Source organism: Lissotriton helveticus, chromosome 12 (assembly GCF_964261635.1).
Source record: "Lissotriton helveticus chromosome 12, aLisHel1.1, whole genome shotgun sequence".
Lineage (NCBI taxonomy): Eukaryota > Metazoa > Chordata > Amphibia > Caudata > Salamandridae > Lissotriton > Lissotriton helveticus.
In genome coordinates this window covers 42,700,799-42,720,032 of record NC_136073.1, presented here as the reverse complement: position 1 = coordinate 42,720,032, position 19,234 = coordinate 42,700,799, and the positions used below count along the sequence as shown (strand labels likewise).

At 50.2% G+C, this 19,234-nt stretch overlaps 1 protein-coding gene across 1 annotated transcript in view; it reads right to left on the bottom strand.

Moving 5' to 3' along the window:
- The window catches only part of GIGYF1 (GRB10 interacting GYF protein 1), a 1,662,840-nt gene that overhangs the window by 825,906 nt on the left and 817,700 nt on the right, over positions 1-19,234 (bottom strand). Inside the window, exon 14 of the mRNA XM_078668650.1 lies at positions 17,577-17,725. Coding sequence (XP_078524776.1) covers positions 17,577-17,725 — 149 coding nt within the window. The remainder of the gene's footprint in view (positions 1-17,576; positions 17,726-19,234) is intronic.

Here is a 19,234-nt window from a genome sequence, read left to right as displayed (position 1 = left end):
TCACTGGCTAGTGACCAAGTGTTGTAGGAGAGTGGGGTCTGCAATCCCATGGCCACCCCAGATGTTTGCTTTTTTGCTTCACTGATTTACGACTTTCCCTGGCTGTGGGCCTGCTAATCAGACCCACAGCCTAGCTGTTCTCTCTCTAAATTACAACCATGTACCTTAGGTGCATTTTACCAATTGGTACTGGGCCACCTTATCAGTCCCTGTACAGCATACCTTAGGTATCCGGGGCATAGGTGTACCCAGGGCCTACCAGGGGCTGAAGCATGTAATATGCCACCCCTGGCTGGCCACCCAAACAGACACAACTGGCTGCACGACAGCTGGGGCAAGGTGGTGTAAACACCCTTTGCTTTAGATATAGTATTCCTATATCTAACCCTAAAATGGACATATATTCCTATCAGTCACTCATATGGCAGGCCTTATCAATCCTGAAGGCAGAGTGCTTGGAATTATGTGAGATGGTACTCTGGCATGAGCTGAGCCCGTTTGCAGCTTGCGGAACCAAGTCCAAATAGCTGTTCCATGATAACTCTATACCATATACTCTTAAGTGCATTATAATCCTCGCGGTTAAATGATAACTTTGGTATAGCTTTATCAAAACATGTCGAGTAAGGTGTCATATGAATTGGAATACTAACCCCTCGCTAATTCTGGCGACGGGGTTAGCATTCCACCCTTCTAGAGGGACACGACATGTATGTAACTGTGAACCCCGGTTAAAGTCAGACATAGCCTCAGCTCAAGAAAATGGATGCTGCCACCGAGACAAAAGTCTGCCCTCCTGCTGCTGGGAGTCCTTCCAGCGAGGGAGGCCTGGACAAAGGGTTTCCTGTCAGGGGCGGTGCCAGCACCATCCCAGACAGGATTTTGTGTATTCCAGGTAGGCAGGGCTGAAAGGAAGGTGACTGCAAGTGGCACCCCGGTGCTCACTGTGCACATGCCGGCTCAAACCAGTTCCTGGGGCACACCAGCCCCTGAGCTGGGGAGAGACCGGACAAAGGAGAGGGGTGTAACCACCCCCCTCCTAGTCCCACCCATAGGGCAGGACTTAGTCGCGTGCCAGCCCCTTTTCTTAGTATAAAGATAGGAGCAGGCCCCCCTTCCCAAATTAGATAATCTTGAATCTTGAAACTACTTTCCACGAAAGGAACTCTTGACTCTTCTGAAGACTCTCCCTTGTGGCTAAGGAGTAGCCACCCTGCACCAGCAGGCACCATCGAAGCTCTTGCGGTTTGCTGAAGTCCATCCTCCGGATCAAGACTGCCCAGCTCGACGAGACCCGGTTTTCCCTCCCTCTCTGACCTCTACCTACATCATCCAGCCCAGCTGAGATTCGTGGGTGCGACGAGACCCATGGGACCGGCCATCTTCAAGATCTGCACGACGCTTCACCAGCACGACCCCCGAGAGACCCTCGAGTAAGTGCATTGGGGCTTGAGAAGCCCTAACCCTGAGCAGCTCCAGCACCGAAGTCCAGCCCCCCAGCATCCACGAGATCTGCGTGGGGCCCTTCTGCTCTTTGCTGCTCACCGCGTTGTCCGGCCACTTGCCTGTTGGCTTGTAGCCCTCCTGACGACGAACCACAACACTTCCATCGCTGGTCTGGTTGCTCCAGACTGGCCCTTGCTCCCCTCCAACAGAGGAGCACCCTGGACCCTCCTGGTCCACTCCAGACGCCATCTTGAGTCCACCGCGGGGGCTTGCCTTTGCCAAGGCTTGTTGCTCCAATCCTGGTTTCAGCAGCGCCGACAGTAGACACCCTCGTGGGACAGCTCGCCCCTCCATCCTGGTCGCCGACAACGCCTCCTGGTCCGAGAGACTGCAGAGCCAAGCGTCGCCCACTCACCTGGTTGAGGTGACTTCATCCGGTGCCATTCTGGTGCCCATCTGATCACTGGCTAGTGATTAAGAACTGAGTCCCCTCTGCTTTCAGGTCATCTTCAACTACGATCCAGGCTTGGATCCCATTGAACTTCATCACTGGTCCCCTGCCAGCAACTTCTTCTTTCAGGCTCCATAGACTGTAACGAGGATTCCCGACGTCTTTTGAACCCTATGCAGCCACAGCCCCTGGGCTAGGTAACTCGAGCATTTTGGTGCTCCAACGTAGGTTCACTATCTAAGTGTCCAGATCCTTTTTCATTTTCAGCCTAACTATTCGGATTCGTCCGATAACACTAACTTTACGAAATCTAGCATCCATAGACTTTGTCCCGCATCCCGCGTGAGAGTGCATACTCTGCACCCGATCTCCCTAGGCCTCCTGCTCCTAACCTTAGGGTTCAGTAGTGTAGTCCTAGCGATCCTGAAGCCTCTGGATCTTGTTACTTACCTGCTAGTATTTCGCATTCCACTTTTGTAGTATATGGTTTTTCGTGCCCCTCGGGCATTTGTGTAAATTGTGCAACTTAAAGTATTTTCTAAAGAGTTTTGTATTGTGCTTAGCTCCCTGACTCAAAGAGTTCAGGGTAGAACTGTTATTAATAAATATCCTATATTTTTATAACAACTTGTGTGGTGTCCTTTCACTTGGTGTTCAAGGGGTATATGTGATGGTAAAACAGCTGGCTTAACACGCCCTCTAGAGTTTAGCCTGAAGACTGCTCGTGTCCATGCTACTAGGATAGCTGGTCTGAAAGGTTGACTTACAACCAATCATCAATAAGGGTTGTTTGGTATGATACAAAGTGATCACTAGAATAGTGAGCACTATATATCAGGCCAACTTCTCACATCTGTCCCCTTCCTTTTCAGGACTTCCATCTTCCAGTTCCATCCTTGGAACCACCGGACTCCTCCATCTGGCTGCCTGCCAGCAACTTCTTGTTTCAGGCATCACCGGGATCAACGCAGCAAACCCGACACTACTTCAGCCCTATGCACCCGCAGCCTGTGGGTTAGGTAACTAAAGCTTCTAGGTCCTGAAGTATGTGTTCACTCTCCTAGTGTCCAGGTCCACTGTTTTCCATCCATCCAGCCGGGTTCGTCCGGAATCCGTAACTTTGTAAACTGTTGCATCCATAGACGTTGGTACGCATCCCGCGTGAGAGTTCCCACTCTGCACGTGAGTCCCGTGGGCCTCCTGCTCCTTACTTACCTAGTTTGTAGCATAGTCCCACCGATCCTCCAGCCTCTGGATCTCCTTACAGTATTTTCTTTCCTCGCATTCCATTGTTTTGAGTATATGGTTTGTCGTGCCCCTAAGGCACTTGTGTAAATATTGCGCGAACTCGTATTTCCTTTTTAGTATTGTCATGTGCTTAGCCCTCTGATCTCATAAAGAGTTCAGAGGTGTTGTTATTAATAAATAGACTTTTTATTTTCCTAACCTGTGTGGTGTCCTTTCATTTGGTATTCAAGGGGTTATACTATGGATAAACAGCTGGCTTCACATGCCAAAAGAGATTAGCCTAAAGAACAAGTTACTTACCTTCGGTAACGCTTTTTCTGGTAGATACTATATCTGCCTGTGGATTCCTCACCTTGTGAATACCCCTTGCGTCAGCAACATTCGGAAATTCTTTTTTCTTAGCCTCGCGCCGACGTGGACTCCTGACGTCATAGAGACACGACCTCGCTCGCGACTCCGCTGACGTCACCGACGCCTATAATAGGCCCACGCCGGCGTGATGACATCAGTTCCGCCTTTTTTCCGTGCCATCGAGGCACACGGACGGACCAATGACAGTAGAAATATACAAGTATACATAGTACACAATAATCAAGGCAAAACACACAGTGTTAAGCAAAAGCAGGAAAGAAATTGGAACATTTCCTTGACAACAAAATATATATACATTACAGTAACTCTGGCAAAGAAGAGTGGACAACGGGGAGGCGGGTGGGTCAGTGAGGAATCCACAGGCAGATATAGTATCTACCAGAAAAAGCGTTACAGAAGGTAAGTAACTTGTTCTTCTGATAGATACATCTGCCGTGTGGATTCCTCACCTTGTGAATAGAGTCCCACAGCAGTCCCCACTCCCGGAGGAGGGTGTCCACTCTTCTAGACCAGGAAATCCTGAAGGACAGAGCGTGCAAAATGACCGTCCCTCCTCACCTCGGAATCCAAGCAGTAATGCTTCGCGAAAGTGTGGAGGGAAGACAAAGTTGCCGCTCTACAAATATCCTCAACAGGCACACCTCTAGCCAATGCTGAGGTCGAAGATTTAGCTCTAGTTGAATGAGCCCTTATACCCTCTGGTGGTTCCTTACCGGCCAAAGAGTAGCAGATCTTTATGCAGAGGACGATCCATCTCGATAAAGTTCTTTTATGGACCGCTCTTCCTTTCTTGCAGCCAGCAAATCCAACGAAGAGCTGGTCTTCCAAACGAAAGTCCTTGGATCTGTCCAAGTAAAAGGACACCGCCCTCTTAGGGTCCAGACGGTGCAGTCTCTCTTCCTCCTTAGAAGGGTGAGAGGGAGGATAGAAGGAAGATTGACCAAGGTGGAAAGGAGTTACCACCTTAGGCAGAAAAGCAGCCCTGGTCCTGAGAACCATTCGATCAGCATGTATGGACAAGAAAGGGGGCTTGTGACAAAGAGCTTGAAGCTCACTTACCCTCCTTGCCGAGGTTATTGCAACGAGGAAGACTGTTTTAAGGGTAAGAAGCCTCAAGGGACATTTGTGGAGAGGCTAAAAAGGAGCACCCATCAAAAAGGTCAAGACCAGATTCAAGTCCCACTGAGGCACAATAAAGGGACAGGAGGAAACTTATTAATAAGGCCCTTTAAAAACCTTAAAACCACAGGTGACTTAAAAAGAGAAGGCTGGTCAGGCAAACAGAGAAAAGCTGACAGCGCAGAAAGATAACCTTTCACCGTGGCAACAGCAAGACCCTGCTGAGCCAGAGAAAGGGCAAACTGGAGAACGTGAGACAAATGGGCCTTCAAAGGATCAATAGACCTTTCCCCACACCACGAGACAAATTTCGCCCATCTATAAGAATAGATGGACTTAGTGGAGTCACGCCTGGCTGACAAGATGACATCCACAACGTCAGGCGGGAGGGAAAAGGAAATCAGGTTGCCCCGCTCAATCTCCAGGCATGAAGGTGCAATGTCTGGAGGTGGGGGTGTAGAACCTGCCCCTCCATCTGAGAGAGGAGGTCTGCCCTGTGAGGGAGACGGAGCGGCGGGTGAGAGGAGAGGTGGAGAAGATCTGTATACCACACCCTTCTTGGCCAATCCGGGGCGACCAATATGACTTGGGCCCGGTCTAGGCGAATCTTCCTCAGAACCCGAGGAATCAAGGGTATGGGGGGAAACGCGTAAAGGAGTTGACCTCTCCAACTCAACTGAAACGCGTCCCCCAAGGCTCCTTGCATCGGATCCTGGAGACTGCAGAAAGACAGGCAGTGCGCATTCTCGTGAGTGGCCAACAGGTCCACCCGAGGAGTCCCCCACATCCGAAAGATGTCGTGAACCACCTCCGGGTGAAGCCTCCACTCGTGGTCGGCAGAGAACTGCCGACTGAGACTGTCTGCACGAACGTTCAGAACCCCGGCCAGATGATTTGCCATCAGACAAATCTGATGGTCCTGAGCCCAGGACCAGAGACGCAGAGCCTCTCTGCAGAGACACTGCGACCCCACTCCTCCCTGTTTGTTGATGTACCACATCGCGGTCGTGTTGTCCGTTAGGACCTGAACAGACTGACCGCGAAGGGAAGGGAGGAAGGCCTTGAGCGCCAAACGTATCGCCCGCAATTCTAGAAGGTTGATGTGAAGCAACCTTTCCTCTGGAGACCAAAGGCCCTTGACCTCCAGATCCCCCAGATGAGCACCCCACCCGAGAGTGGATGCATCCGTTATCACCGTGGCCACCGATGGGGGAAGTTGAAAAGGCTTTCCTTGGGACAGATTGCCTTCCACGCCCCACCAAGACAGATCCGCTGCAGCTTCTCTGGAGATCCACACTGACTCCCTGAGATCTCCGTTGTGCTGATACCACTGCTTGCGGAGGCACCACTGGAGCGCCCTCATGCGCCAGCGTGCATGGTTGACCAACAGAATGCATGAAGCCATCAGACCGAGCAGGCGAAGGACCTTCAGGACTGGAACGACCGCTCCATTGTAAAATAAAGGAATCATCTCCCGTATGTCGCGAATCCTTTGAGGGGGAGGGAATGCACGACATACGGTTGTGTCCAGTACTGCACCTATGAACAGGTTGCGCTGGGAGGGCACCAGGTGAGACTTGGGTACATTTATTGAAAAACCCAACCTGTACAACAACTGGGTTGTCTCTTGCAGATGATGAAGCACAATCTGACGACTCCGCTTTGATCAGCCAATCGTCTAGATACGGGAATACCGGAATCCCCGATCTTCTGAGATGCGCCGCCACCACTGCCATCACCTTGGTGAAGACCCGAGGTGCAGTAGTAAGTCCAAACGGAAGGACCGCAAACTGGCAGTGTTGTGACCCAACCGTAAAACGGAGATACCTCCTGTGCGACTTCAGGATTGGGATGTGGAAGTACGCATCCTGCAAGTCGAGTGACACCATCCAGTCTTCTTCCAGCAGAGCCTGAAGAACCTGAGCATGGGTGAGCATCTTGAATTTCTCCTGCTTCAGATAAAAATTCAAGATCCTGAGATCCAGGATCGGACGAAGCCTGCCATCCTTCTTGGGAATCAGGAAATACCGGGAGTAGCATCCCTGACCCCTTTCCTGCTCTGGAACCACCTCTATCGCACCTTTTCTCAAAAGTGTTTGGACTTCCTCCTGTAGGAGTAACAGATGTTCCTCTGAGCAATATCCCTGGCAAGGAGGGTAATTGGGAGGGAATTCCCGAAAGGGAAGGGCATACCCATTTTCTACGAGATTGGGAATCGGTTACATCAGATCTTTGGGTTCTCAATCTCGTAGAAAGTAGGTAAGCCGACCCCCCACTGGACCCACATGATCCTGATCTAGGGCTGCTTTTCTGTGGCTGGGGGGTTGGAGGAGGTGGAGGAGGAAGAGACCTGACGACCTCGAGGACGTGTTCTCTGCTTCCCTCTGTAAGACCTATACAAGGTATTCTGCTGCTGTTGTTGCTGCTGCTGCTGAGCAGGTCTATACGACCTAAAGGAAGAGCAACCAAACCCTCTAAACTTTCTGGTCGTAGAACCCCTGACCTGAAGGCTAAGAGATCTAGCAGTTGCCCTGCTGTCCTTGAATCTCTCCAAGGCCGCGTCTGCCTTCTTCCCAAAAAGCCCCTCGCCATCGAAAGGCAAATCCAATAATGCAGACTGCACATCCGCTGAAAAGTCATACGACTTCAACCAGGCTGAACGCCTCGTGGCAACCGCCGTGCCCATGATCCTTGCCACAGAATCTGTTGTATCAAGTCCACTTTGGATGACCTGACGAGCCGCTGCCTGAGTGTCAGATAAAACCTCTTCAAAGTCCTTTCTACTAGCCTCAGGAACCTTAGGGACCAAAGAACTTATAGAGTCCATAAGAGCATGGATGTATCTTCCCATGAGGCAAGTGGCGTTAGAAGACTTCAAAGCCATGCTAGACGAAGAAAAAATCTTCTTCGCGACCTGATCTTGTTTCTTGGCCTCTTTGTCGCCAGGTACCTGCGGAAAAGCTCCAACAGACTTCTTAGAGCAAGCGGCCTGAATTACCAAACTTTCAGGGGAAGGATGCGAAGATAAGAAAGCAGGATCCTCAGGAGCCACTCTATACCTCCTAGCCACACTTTTTGCAACTGCAGGAGCAGAAAAAGGCTTTTTCCAAACTTCCATTATAGGATCCTTTAAGGCATCGTTAAATGGGAGCAAAGGTTCTACTGACGAACTAGGAGAATGGAGGACCTCTGTCAACAAATTCGATTTAAACTCGACAGAGGGTACAGTCAGACCTAAAAGTCCTGCTGCCTTCTTCATGACAACATGATAAGGTTGAACATCCCTGGAGGGGGCATCAGGTCCAGAAGGCAAAGACCACTCCGGAGAAAACTCAAGACCACTAGCATCCGCCAGGTCTTCGAAACAATCCCCTTCCAGCTCACCTTCCTCCACCTCAGAAGATGAATCATTAACTCTCTGCTCCTCCAGAAGTCGTTGAGCCTCTCTACGAGATCTCATTTTGACTCGAAGTGCAGTCGAATCCAACGCCGAATTCGACGGCGTCGGAGCCGACTTCGGAATCGAATCCGAGGGCTTGGAAGGCTGCCCCATAGAATCCAAGGGAGTCGGTGACGCCGGAACCGGGGTCGTCGACTTCGGCCGAGCCGGCGTCGATATCGGCGTCGACCTTGATGGAACCTGATATTGCCACAGCGGAGTCGGAGCCGACATATATGGCATGAAGGGTGCTGGAGCATAAGAGTGAGGAACACCCAAATTGAAAGCCATAGGACCCATGGGACCCGAAGGCGCTCCAGAGGGGTACCACGACCTCGAGAAAACACCATACATCGCGTTTAAAAAAGCAGAAGGGTCCTGACCTGGAGTCGGGAATGGTGGATGCTCAGGCTGACCTCGAGGCACATTAGAATCTGTTTCCTCAACAGGATTCGAAGCCCCTTCCTCAACAGGAACTCCATCGGTGTCTTCCGGAGCCGGAGACGGAGCCGGAGACGGAGTCGGAGTCGGATCCGGAACTGGAGTCGGAGAATGGACCATCGACTCCGAAGGCGAAGCCTCACCTTCCGACTCATGAGGAGGAATCACTTTCGACTTCATCCTTTTGGGAGACTTCGATCTGGAATGATGACGGGATCCGTGTCTCCTCTTCTTATGCTTCTTGTGGGAACTGGAAGCATGACCGGATGATGACTTCGAGGCCGACGCCTCTCGAGACCTTGACCTGGATCTCGACTTCTTCGGATGCTTCGAGGATCTTTTAACCTTACTTGCTTTAAGTTTAGCAACAAGAAGTTTAGATTCCCTCTCACGAAGAGCCTTCGGATTCATCTTTTGACATGATGAACAACCATCGACGTCATGATCCGAGCTTAAACACCAGATACAGTCTTGGTGAGGGTCCGTAACGGACATCATCTTCCCGCATTCTCTGCAAGGCTTAAAACCGGTCTTCTTTGTCGACATGACAGTTAGAATAGAAATATCTGAGAATGGAGAATCGAAGAAACGAAGTAACAATGTACTAAGGCTACAGAGTATCCCGAAACCGTTAGCGTCGACGACGCGGAAAAAAGGGAACTGATGTCATCACGCCGGCGTGGGCCTATTATAGGCGTCGGTGAAGTCAGCGGAGTCGCGAGCGAGGTCGTGTCTCTATGACGTCAGGAGTCCACGTCGGCGCGAGGCTACGAAAAAAGAATTTCCGAATGTTGCTGACGCAAGGGGTATTCACAAGGTGAGGAATCCACACGGCAGATGTATCTATCAGAAAGACTGCTTTTGTCCACGCTACTAGGATAGCTGGTCTATACGGTTGACTTTACAACCAATCACCATAAGGGTTGTTTGGACTGATACAAGGTGATCACTAGAACTAGTGAACATCATATATCAGGCCAACTTCTCACAGACGTCATCTTGAATTTTTGTGTTTTTATGTATTTGTTTAGGAACCTTAGGTCCAGGATGGGTCTCATTGTTTCGTCCACCTTTGGTACCAGGAAGTACGTTTAGTACACTCCCCTGTTCCTTTCTCTGTGAGGTACAGGCTCGATAGCCTCCTTCTGCAGGAGTTCCTTTGCTTCCTTTTGAAGTAGTTCTAGTTCCTTCTTTGCTAGCGCTCTTCTTTTTGGTCTTTTGCTTGGGGGTGTTCTTTCCAACTCTATGCAGTATCCGAACTGTATGATGTTGAGTATCCATTTGTCAGTGGTTATTTTCTTCCACTCCTGGAAGAAAAGGTTCAGTCTTCCTCCCACCGGTGTTACATGCTCGTGGACGTTTAGTCCGAGCCACTCCTCTTTGTTGTAGCTGTGCTCCACCCTGGGAGTTTTTGAATGGGTGTGCACGTGTAGCGGGACAGTCACTTAGAGGTGGGTTGTTGTCCCCCTCTTCTATTATTTCCACGTCCATTCGCCCTCCCGCGAAAGGACCGGCCCCTTTGTTGGTATTGCCAGCGTTGCTTTTGCTGCCCTTGTTGTGTCTGGGTGTCGCCCTGGTGGGACTGCTGGAACGCCTGGTGCGACGTTCCTGGCTGGTTTCCCCCTCTCCTGTTCGGTCTCCGTGACGGGGTCCCCTTTGTCCCTCTGAATTGCAAGGCCCCCATGGATCTTGCAGTGTATTGTATTGTAGGTATACTTGTATAGCGCGGTCCTGTCGCCCGAAGGGCATCCTGGCGCTTGAGATCCGGTCAACAACACTTCCACTGCTCAAACATTCCTAGGGAAAAGATGCGTTTTTAGGGCTTTCCTAAACGGGAAGTAGTCCCTTTGACTTCTCAAAGGGAGTGGCAGGGAGTTCCAGAGTTTGGCCGCTGCGACACTAAATGAGCAGCCACCCATCCTTACTCTCTGGAACCTCGGAACCACAAGCAATTGTGCCGAAGAGCGAAGGGGCCGCGAGGCAGAGTACCAAGCGAACATATTCTGCAGTGGCACTGGGCCCTGTCGATGTACCGCCTTATACACTAGGCACACCGCTTTATACAATACACGCAAGTGCACCGGAAGCCAGTGTAGGTCCCTTTAGGCCAAGGTGGAGGAGCTAAGGTTAGGGCGAGAGAGAGCCAGCTTAGCGGCCATGTTCTGCACCGGTTGTAACTTCCCCAGCAGGTTTTTTGGGGCCTCCAGAAGCAGCGCGTTGCAGTAGTCTAAACGACTCAGTATGGTCCCGTGCACTACTTCCGGCCTGGCCTGTACAGGGAGCAGGGGCAAGACTTTACGCAGCATGCGTAACAGCATCATGAACGAGGAGATGGTCTTATTAACATGCATGTCCAGCTGTAAATTTGGGCCGAAAATCACCCCAAGTTACGAGCTGACTCCGCGGCCGACACTGTCTCGGGGAAAGTAGAAGGCCAGAAGTTCTCCGGAAGTACACGCGGAATCCGGTCCATGGAGCAATGGAGCACCTCGGTCTTTGTGCTGTTAAATTGCAAGGAATTGGCCCGAAGCCAGTCCGCTGTAGCTGCCATGCAGCGATGGAATGTCTCCAGCGGGACCGCATTATTTCCTTCCAGGGAGAAGACCAGCTGGGTATCATCAGCATAATTAAAAGCCGAGATACCAGAAGATTTTGTAAGCTGGACCAGAGGGCGGAGGTAAAGATTGAAAAGTATAGGGCTGATTGCAGAGCCCTGTGGGACCCCCCTGCCCTACTTTCCGCAACTCCGATCGAAAAGGAGGAAGCGCGACCATCTGCTGCCGGTTGTTAAGGTAAGATACCAGCCAGTCTCTTGCCCCTTCTGTGACCCCGCACTCCTCCAGCCTCCTGATGAGGGTCCGATGGCAAACCGTATCGAACGCGGACGACATGTCGAGCAGCACCAGAAAGGCTGCCCAACCACTATCGACACGCGAACGAAGATTGTCAAGTACGGTTACCAGTGTGGATTCTGTCCCATGCGCTGGACGGAAACCAAACTGTCTCATCGAACCACCCGATTTCTTCCAAGAAGCCTGAAAGGGAGCGGGTCACCAACTTTTCCACGATCTTAATAGGAAAAGGGAGCAAGGAAATCGGTCTATAGTTGGAAAGACAGGCGGGGTCCAGAGTCGGTTTCTTAAGCAGTGGTGACACGACTGCCAGCTTCCAGCACTCGGGAACTGTTGCCGAGTCCAAAGACTGGAGGCAGATGGAGTACAGAGGCTGGAAGAGTTCCGCCTGAAATGTCTTCCAGAATTTGGGTGGCAATGGATCAAGCGGAGAACCCGATGACACCGTTCGTGCCAGGCTGCAAAACTCCTCAAAGGAGGGAATGGGGAAGTGTCTTAGTTGGGGTCGACTGGACACAGCTTCCAAAGCTCCCAGGCTGGAGGCATGACCACTCGGCTGGAATCGACTGGGCGAAGTGTCCGGGGCTGCCCGGGCTGCCTGACTAGAGGCAGGCCTACTCTGCCGTGTTTGACCGGCCACGACGCCCGAAGCCTCCAAACCGAGGGCATGCCCACTCAGCAGGGGTCGACTGGAAGGAGTGTCCGGAGTTCCCAAACTAAGGGCTGGGTCACTTGGCTGGGGTCGACTGGGTGAACCGTCCGGAGCTCCCAAGCCGGAGTCAGAGACATCCGGCCGGGGTCGACTGGACAGGCTGGCCGGAGCTCCCAAGCCGAGAGCAGGAGGCACTGGGTTTTTTAAGCCTTCCATGATCTTAGCGATCTTTTCCTCAAAGGCACTCGCCAGGGAGTCGCACAAGGCCTGCGACGCAGGGACAGTATTGGCCACGCACACGGGGTGGGTCAAGTCCCTGACGATTTTAAACAGGGCTTGTGACTTGTTGGGCGCCTGGTTCAGGGTGGTTTCCAGAAAAGCCGCCTTAGCCAGCCTGATCTGCACCTTGTATTCCTGCAGTGCCAGCCTAAACGAAGCCCTCGCTGAGTCAGAGTACTGCTTCCTCCAGGCTCTTTCGGCACGTTTGCAGCTCAACTTCAGCTGCCGCAGCTCCTCCGTATACCAGGGACAAGCCCGGTTCAATCTACCTCGAGACTTACGGAGAGGCGCAACCTTGTCCAACGTATTCGTGATGGACCGGCACAAGGTGATATAACTTTCCTCCGCCGACTTACTCAGACAGAAATTATCTGGTAGTAAGGTAGGCAGCAACGATGAGTTTAGAAGTCGAGACCAAGGTCTGCCCAGTTTAGCCTGTCCGGCGCCGGCCTCCCCGAGGAGTATTCCCCCAGGCAGAGAGAGAAGGCAACCAGTGAGTGGTCAGTCCAGTATTGACATAGGATATCATTGACCACTACTAGTTGTGCGTCTGCGAAGACCAGGTCCAAGGCATGACCTCTCCTGTGAGTAGCTGACCAGACCAGTTGTTGCAGCTGAATGTTGCTGAAAACTTGACAAAGTGTCGTAAACGCACTATCCAGCGGGCCACCCAGCCACAGGTTGAAGTCCCCTAAGACCAGCAGCTTGGAGTGGGTATTAGAGAGGTCATATATCAGGTCGATGAAATCTGATAGGGAGGGTACAGAGCCCGGCGGGCGATAGCACAAAACGCCCGTGCACAGTGTTCTCTCAAGATCTTTAAAAGAGAACCCCATCAGCTCAAAGCCCGAAACCTCTCTAATTTTAAGTTGGAAGAGACCCAGCATTTCTCTATAAATGACGCCAATTCCACCACCCCTGTTCTTCACCCGAGGGGTGTGAATGATTTTAAAACCTGGGGGGCAGGCCAAGCCCAGTTCAACCAAGCAGTCCTCCCGAGTCCAGGTTTCCGTAAGGAACAAAGCATCAAGCCCCAAGGACTCGATGAGGAAAGCGATCTCTGTGTGATGCTTGCAAAGCGACAGAACGTTAAGCAACCCACAAGAGAGGGAGTTGGGCATAGATAAAACACTAGCCTTCTCATTCGAGAGCGCCTGGCTCGGTCCGAGTTCCAGTAGGTCAGCCCGAGAATAGACTAGATGTGGAAAGTGCGGGGGGACAGAGGGAGCGGCCCTATGCGCGCCCGTTGCGCGAACGGGCGCAAACGGGCTTACCTCAGGGCCACCTCCGGCGCGCCTACGTCGCGCCCGCTGCGCGCAACCGCTGCGTGCTTGCTCGTCCAACCTTTTATGATATTGGACCGAGCGGAGTACGCCTCCTGCGTCCCTTGCCCTAAGCAAGATGGCGCCCGAAGTGCTCCCAGCCTTCAACCCCACCCAAGATGGCGGTCGGACCCGCTAAGCTAGCTGTATCCCGCCGAATGCGGGTGGAATCCAATTACAGTGCGAGTGAGCCTGACTGTTCCCCGGCCTAAAAAGCCGACACCTAAGGTAGGCAGCACAATTTAATAAGCTCTAGCAGCTCTTTAGCGCGTTACCAGCACCACGACGAAATTTAAAATAAAGCACACGATTAAAATGCAGCAACAGCAAAGAGCGCGTAGACCAGAAATCTGACCTGACCGCACCCCCGGTGGCTTAAATAAGCTCACCAAGTGCGGGGGTACGCCTCCTGCGTCCATTGCCCTAAGCAAGATGGCGCCCGAAGTGCTCCCAGCCTTCCGTCCCAGCCTCCCTCCCAGTGTTGTTGTCTTTCTTTCAGCTGGGTGAGCTTTTCGTCCACTGGTGCTCTGAACAGTGTCTCTCCGTTGAAGGGGGTGTTCAGGATGTTGTGTTGCACCTCTGGCTTGAAACCTGAGATTCTGAGCCAGGCTGGTCTCCTTTCCGTGATGCCCAGCATCATAAGTCTGCTAGACGTGTCGGCTCCGTCCAAGACGGTTTTAAGGCAAGAATGTTCCATATTCTTCCTCTCCTCCACAAGGTGCGAAACCCTTTGTTGGTATTCTTGTTGAAGGTGCTCGACTAACTGGCCCAGCTCGTCCAAGATCTGGTATTGGTGCCTGTTCAGCAGGGCGTTGGAATTAGCCATGCGCCAGTGCGTTCCGGCATTCCTTTCGATTTTTCTCCCCGTCAGGTTCATCCTTCTGCTCTCCTTGTCTGGAGGTGGCCCTGAAGTTGTCGGGATGTTGGCCCTTTTCCTTGCGGTCGCCGCAATGATGGAGTCCGCAGTGACCGAGCCCTGGATGTAGGGTGTGTCCTTGGAGGAGTGCTTATACTTTTTCTCCGTCCTGGGTGTGACGGGCTTGCAAGTTGCAGGCTCTTTGAAGGCCTCTCTCCCCTGTCCTTTGACGCTTTCGAGCATCGGCAGGTACTGGCTCCTAGTTTGTATTGGGAGCAGTGTTTCCAAGAGGAAATCCGCCTTCGTCTGTTCCTCCTCGAGTTTTACCCCGAAGGCTGTTGCTGTGTTTCTGATGACTGCATTGTATAACTAAATGTCATCAGGTGGCAAGGGCCTTGAAGGATACGTGTCCACTCCCTCTTCTGGACTCTCGGTGTCCTGCCACTCCAGGTCCTGTGTCTCAGAGGATGCCGAGCCCAGGGATGTCCTCTAGTCGTCATCCACCTCCTCCTCGTAGTAGGGGCTTTCCTCTTCCAGTTAATCATGGTTTTCCGACGGTCCTTCGACGTCGTAGTACTCTTCTTCGTCTTTCATCCTTTCGTCGAATTCTCTTTTTCGTTGCAGGATGTTCTCCATCTCTGCCTCGAGCCGTCTTTTTCCTTTCCATTTTGGCTGCCTGTTTGGCGTTGAATGGTTCTGCCGTTCTTTGTCTGATACGCTGGCGTCGAGACTGGTTTCGGCGTTGTGACAGGTTTCGGGTCCTTCATCGGCGCCGAAGTGCTCTTCGGATCTTTGTTTCGGCGCCGAACGTTCCCTTTCGTGGACGCTTTTCAACGGGCTTGGCTGTTCGCCAGCCTTCAGCGCCTGGGAGTCATTCTCTGAGGATCCGCTGGGCCTGGATGTAGCTGTGGACGCCGAAACCTTCAGCGTCGGCGCTTTCAATGTCTTGCCCTCATTTTTTCGAGAGTCTTGTTCAGACTGTCGAGTGTCTTTCGGGGCTTTAGGGGCCGTCGAGTCTCCTACCTTTCCAGGAGTCTTCTTATCGGTCTTTAGCACCGTGTGGCCGTCGTTTTCTCCGGCGAAGATTTCTTCCTCGTCGGTCGAGAGACCCAGGTCTCAAAGGGACAGTAGATGGCCCTTGCCCTGCATGTTGAAGTTAGCCCTTATCTGCCTCTCTCTAACTCGAAGAGTCTTCGGCATGTAGGCGGAGCAGGAGTTGCAGTCCCTGCTCTCCTGGTCGAACGGTAGGCAAAGGTTACAAACCGGGTGCTGGTCCTTCTGCGCATATTTGTGGTGGCAGTTACGGCAGAATTTGAACGGTGTATTGTCCATCCCTTGCGTTTAGGGGCCCCCTGAGTGTGCATTCTCCGTTGGACGTCGTAGTTCTCAAAGTCCTCCTCCTTCGTCGTCGTCGTCCTCTTCGATGGTGTAGTCTCACGTCGTCTTTTCAATCTTTTTCGTCCAGAATTTGGCATTTGGCTTCTTTTCTCCAAACCTCTGGATCCCTCTTGGGAACTATCCAGACCCAACGGCGGAAAAAATAATCTGAAGATGGGGCCCAAGGGTGGGAGCTTCCGCAGGAAGTGTGCCGACGTCACAGGAATGACATCAAAAGGTGGGACGTCCACGCCCACCTGGGCTAAAAATAAATAAATAAACAAAGACTACGATTCCGGACCCAACCACTAGACCGCGGAATAATGTGCAGCATAGTGAATCCAGAAAGATTCACGCTGCGAAACAGAATGTTGTCACTCACAGTGAAGCCAGCCAATACAGAGAGAGAGACAGAATTGTAATAAACAAAACGTCACAGTCAACGCCAGTCCAAATTAGGGGCCCAATTATTAAAGAAAGACTCAAAAGTACAACCATGGTATAAGTCCTTGCATTAAGTGCAGCTATACGGCTTTCATGAATTCGCAAAAAATTTACAGAAGTAGGACAAGAAATAGTACTCCAAGAAAATATTTGTGAACTTCATTTTAGCTCAAGCAAATATGCACATGTAGATTTGCTCATGCAAAAATCTGAGTTAACTTTCCCTCCAACCCCTTTTTTCCCCAACTCTAGATGCAGGGTTTACGTCTGCCATTATCAGAAGTAAGTTTGCAACATTTCTCAGTTTGGTAAAAGATTAGTAAAGAATTGTTGAAACCCCTTAAAACATGCAAGTTAGTAGGTTAGCACAAACTCAAAAGGGTATTCTAACCCTATAATTATTGCTTACCACTACCTTCATCCCCAGTATGTACATCTTCAGAAACGTGGTACATAGGGGATTGGTAGTATTCAAACAATACCATAGTATGACCCCTGTATAATCAGAGAGGCTATATCAGAGCTCTTCTGTAATGAGATGGTTGCCATAATTTGACGCTGTACTACATGGTACCAAAGTGACAAGTGGATTCTGTTACAGGACAAGTAGATTTATGAAGCAACCTGCGCCTTGGACAAGTAGATATTTTAATAAATTCCACACCCCTGATTTCTATGGAAATTTGACCTTAGTGTTATGTTAGCATGGCTTTTCCAGCTCAAAGGGGAATGGTTCAAGCATGTGAATCTATGAAAGATCCAATGCTGGAATATATTTAAGTACATACTGACTAGACATTCACCCTACTGTTCTCTTGCTGTATACAGAATTCTGAGTTTCTAAAGCACTCATCCTCCTGATGTAAGTCTAGGCTATTATGCTAAAAAAAGAGTACAGTTAGTCATTCAATTTAGAGTGCACCAATAATGAGTCCATGGGACATCAGGCGCCTTACTCAATGTACAGCCCCGTAAACACCCAAATGTCCCAGAATCACGATAAAATGCCTCAGAAGAACAAGGGGCATTATGATATAACAAGACATTTTTCAGGTTTGATTTCTCTATTTTACAAAAATATCTCTCTATGATCGAGGGCTACTTTATATTTACAACGACTGATTAAGATCTGATTATGATCAACCACTATTAATATCTAACCAGAGGCCATTTTCACAAATAGTGCTCTTCCATTTTAAGATTATGTTCCTTTTAAAGCAATGTACTTTCAATGAAATTATTTAGATTAGAAATTCAATACAGTCAATTCTTCCTTACCTGCTGAAGATGCTTCATGCCATCATCATCCTCAGGGTCCCCAACAGAAAATTCAGTAGCAGCAGCTGTTGTGGTGGAGGAAGGAGAGGAGGACAAGTTGGCAAGAGCACCAGGGCTTAGCTGAGATGGCTGGCTGAAGGATCCAAGCTCTTAGAGAAGAGAAACACAAAAGCGAACAGATAAGTAAATGAGCACTTTGCTAGGAAAAAACACTTCTACTGAGAAACCAAATATAACAGGAGCAAGCAAGATCACTATACTGTAGTCAAAACTTTGAATTTGCTTATTGTTGGCAAGTCAGTGCCAGGAAAGAAAAATGAATTGCAGTAACTACACCGAATGAAAAGAGTGATTGCTAACTTCTCCCTCAGAATATATAGTAAATGCACACTGATTGCATAAGACCTTGTACGACCCTTAAGATAATCCACCCTCAGACGCTAGTTTAGCATGTGTCAGAAAGTGCCATCTTTCTTGCCTTGGTATGCCCACCCTTTTTTTCTGAACTGCTGATGTGCTTTGACTGAGTGTGCCCTGGGTCACTGCCAATCAGGTACCCAGGACCTGTGTTCCTTCCCTAAAAAGAAAAGCTATGCTGAAACAAAATACCCATATTATCATATTTTTTCGCAAAAGTTACTCTGCCTAATCTGTAATCCCGTTCGTCTGTCAAATTTCTCTTCCTTCCGTTGTTTGATCTTTTGTTCATATGTTTTCAGTCGTTTTTTCATCAACTCTCGTTTTTCATTCAATTTCTCTTGTTCAGGCTCTTTGAGTAAATCATCCTCTAGATCTTTAATGAGGGGAAAAGCCTTGTCGCGGTCACTCCATGCAAAGCGTACCAAAATAACCAACAAACCCTTACATGAGTCAGCTGTGTGTTCTGCCCAGGCGTCTAGTAATAGGGGATCTGGATTTTCGTACGCCGGTATTGTATAAATCCTCAAACCTCTCGGTACACGATTAACTTCGATATAGTTTTGGAGGGAGGTTGCCTCCCACCATTTCTATATTTCACGCTCATATAAGCGTTCTAATGTGGCTAATTTCGTGATGAGGTTCGTGGTACTACCACTTTCTTTGCTTGGACCAGCTTGACTTGTCCCGTTACGTTGTTCCTTTTTAAATATTCCTTGCGCCGCTTTCTGGCGTTATGTTTCACAATACATTTCAACAGTTCAAACACTGCATCCGCAGTGTGTCATTATAGTGCTTTAACCCCTTTCGCTTGGTGTAGGACGTTTATATACCAGAGTTCGTAATGTGCCACCGGCACCTTACCGGAATCGTATCAATGGTCCCCATCCTCCATTTGTATATGGTGGTGGACCTTTTCCGTATCTGTGTTCCAGGTGCACATGGTTTTTTGAATGTTTAAAAACTGCGAGACCGCAATACGTTCTGTTTTACAATTGACAAAGGCTGATTGCCGAAACGCGTCTTGCGTGCGAAGGGTTCCAATAAAACTTGGTTGGATAACCCCCCCTTGTGAGTGCTGTTTCTTTATCAGACGAATAGGATCTGGTGAAACTTGGGAGCAGTGATTTTCGAGCGAGTACACCCCCGCTGAACAAGCACCCGCTTTTGAGTGCAGCAGGCTGGTGTTTTTGGGAGCAAGGAGATAGATATATATATATATATATTTATTGTGTGTGTGT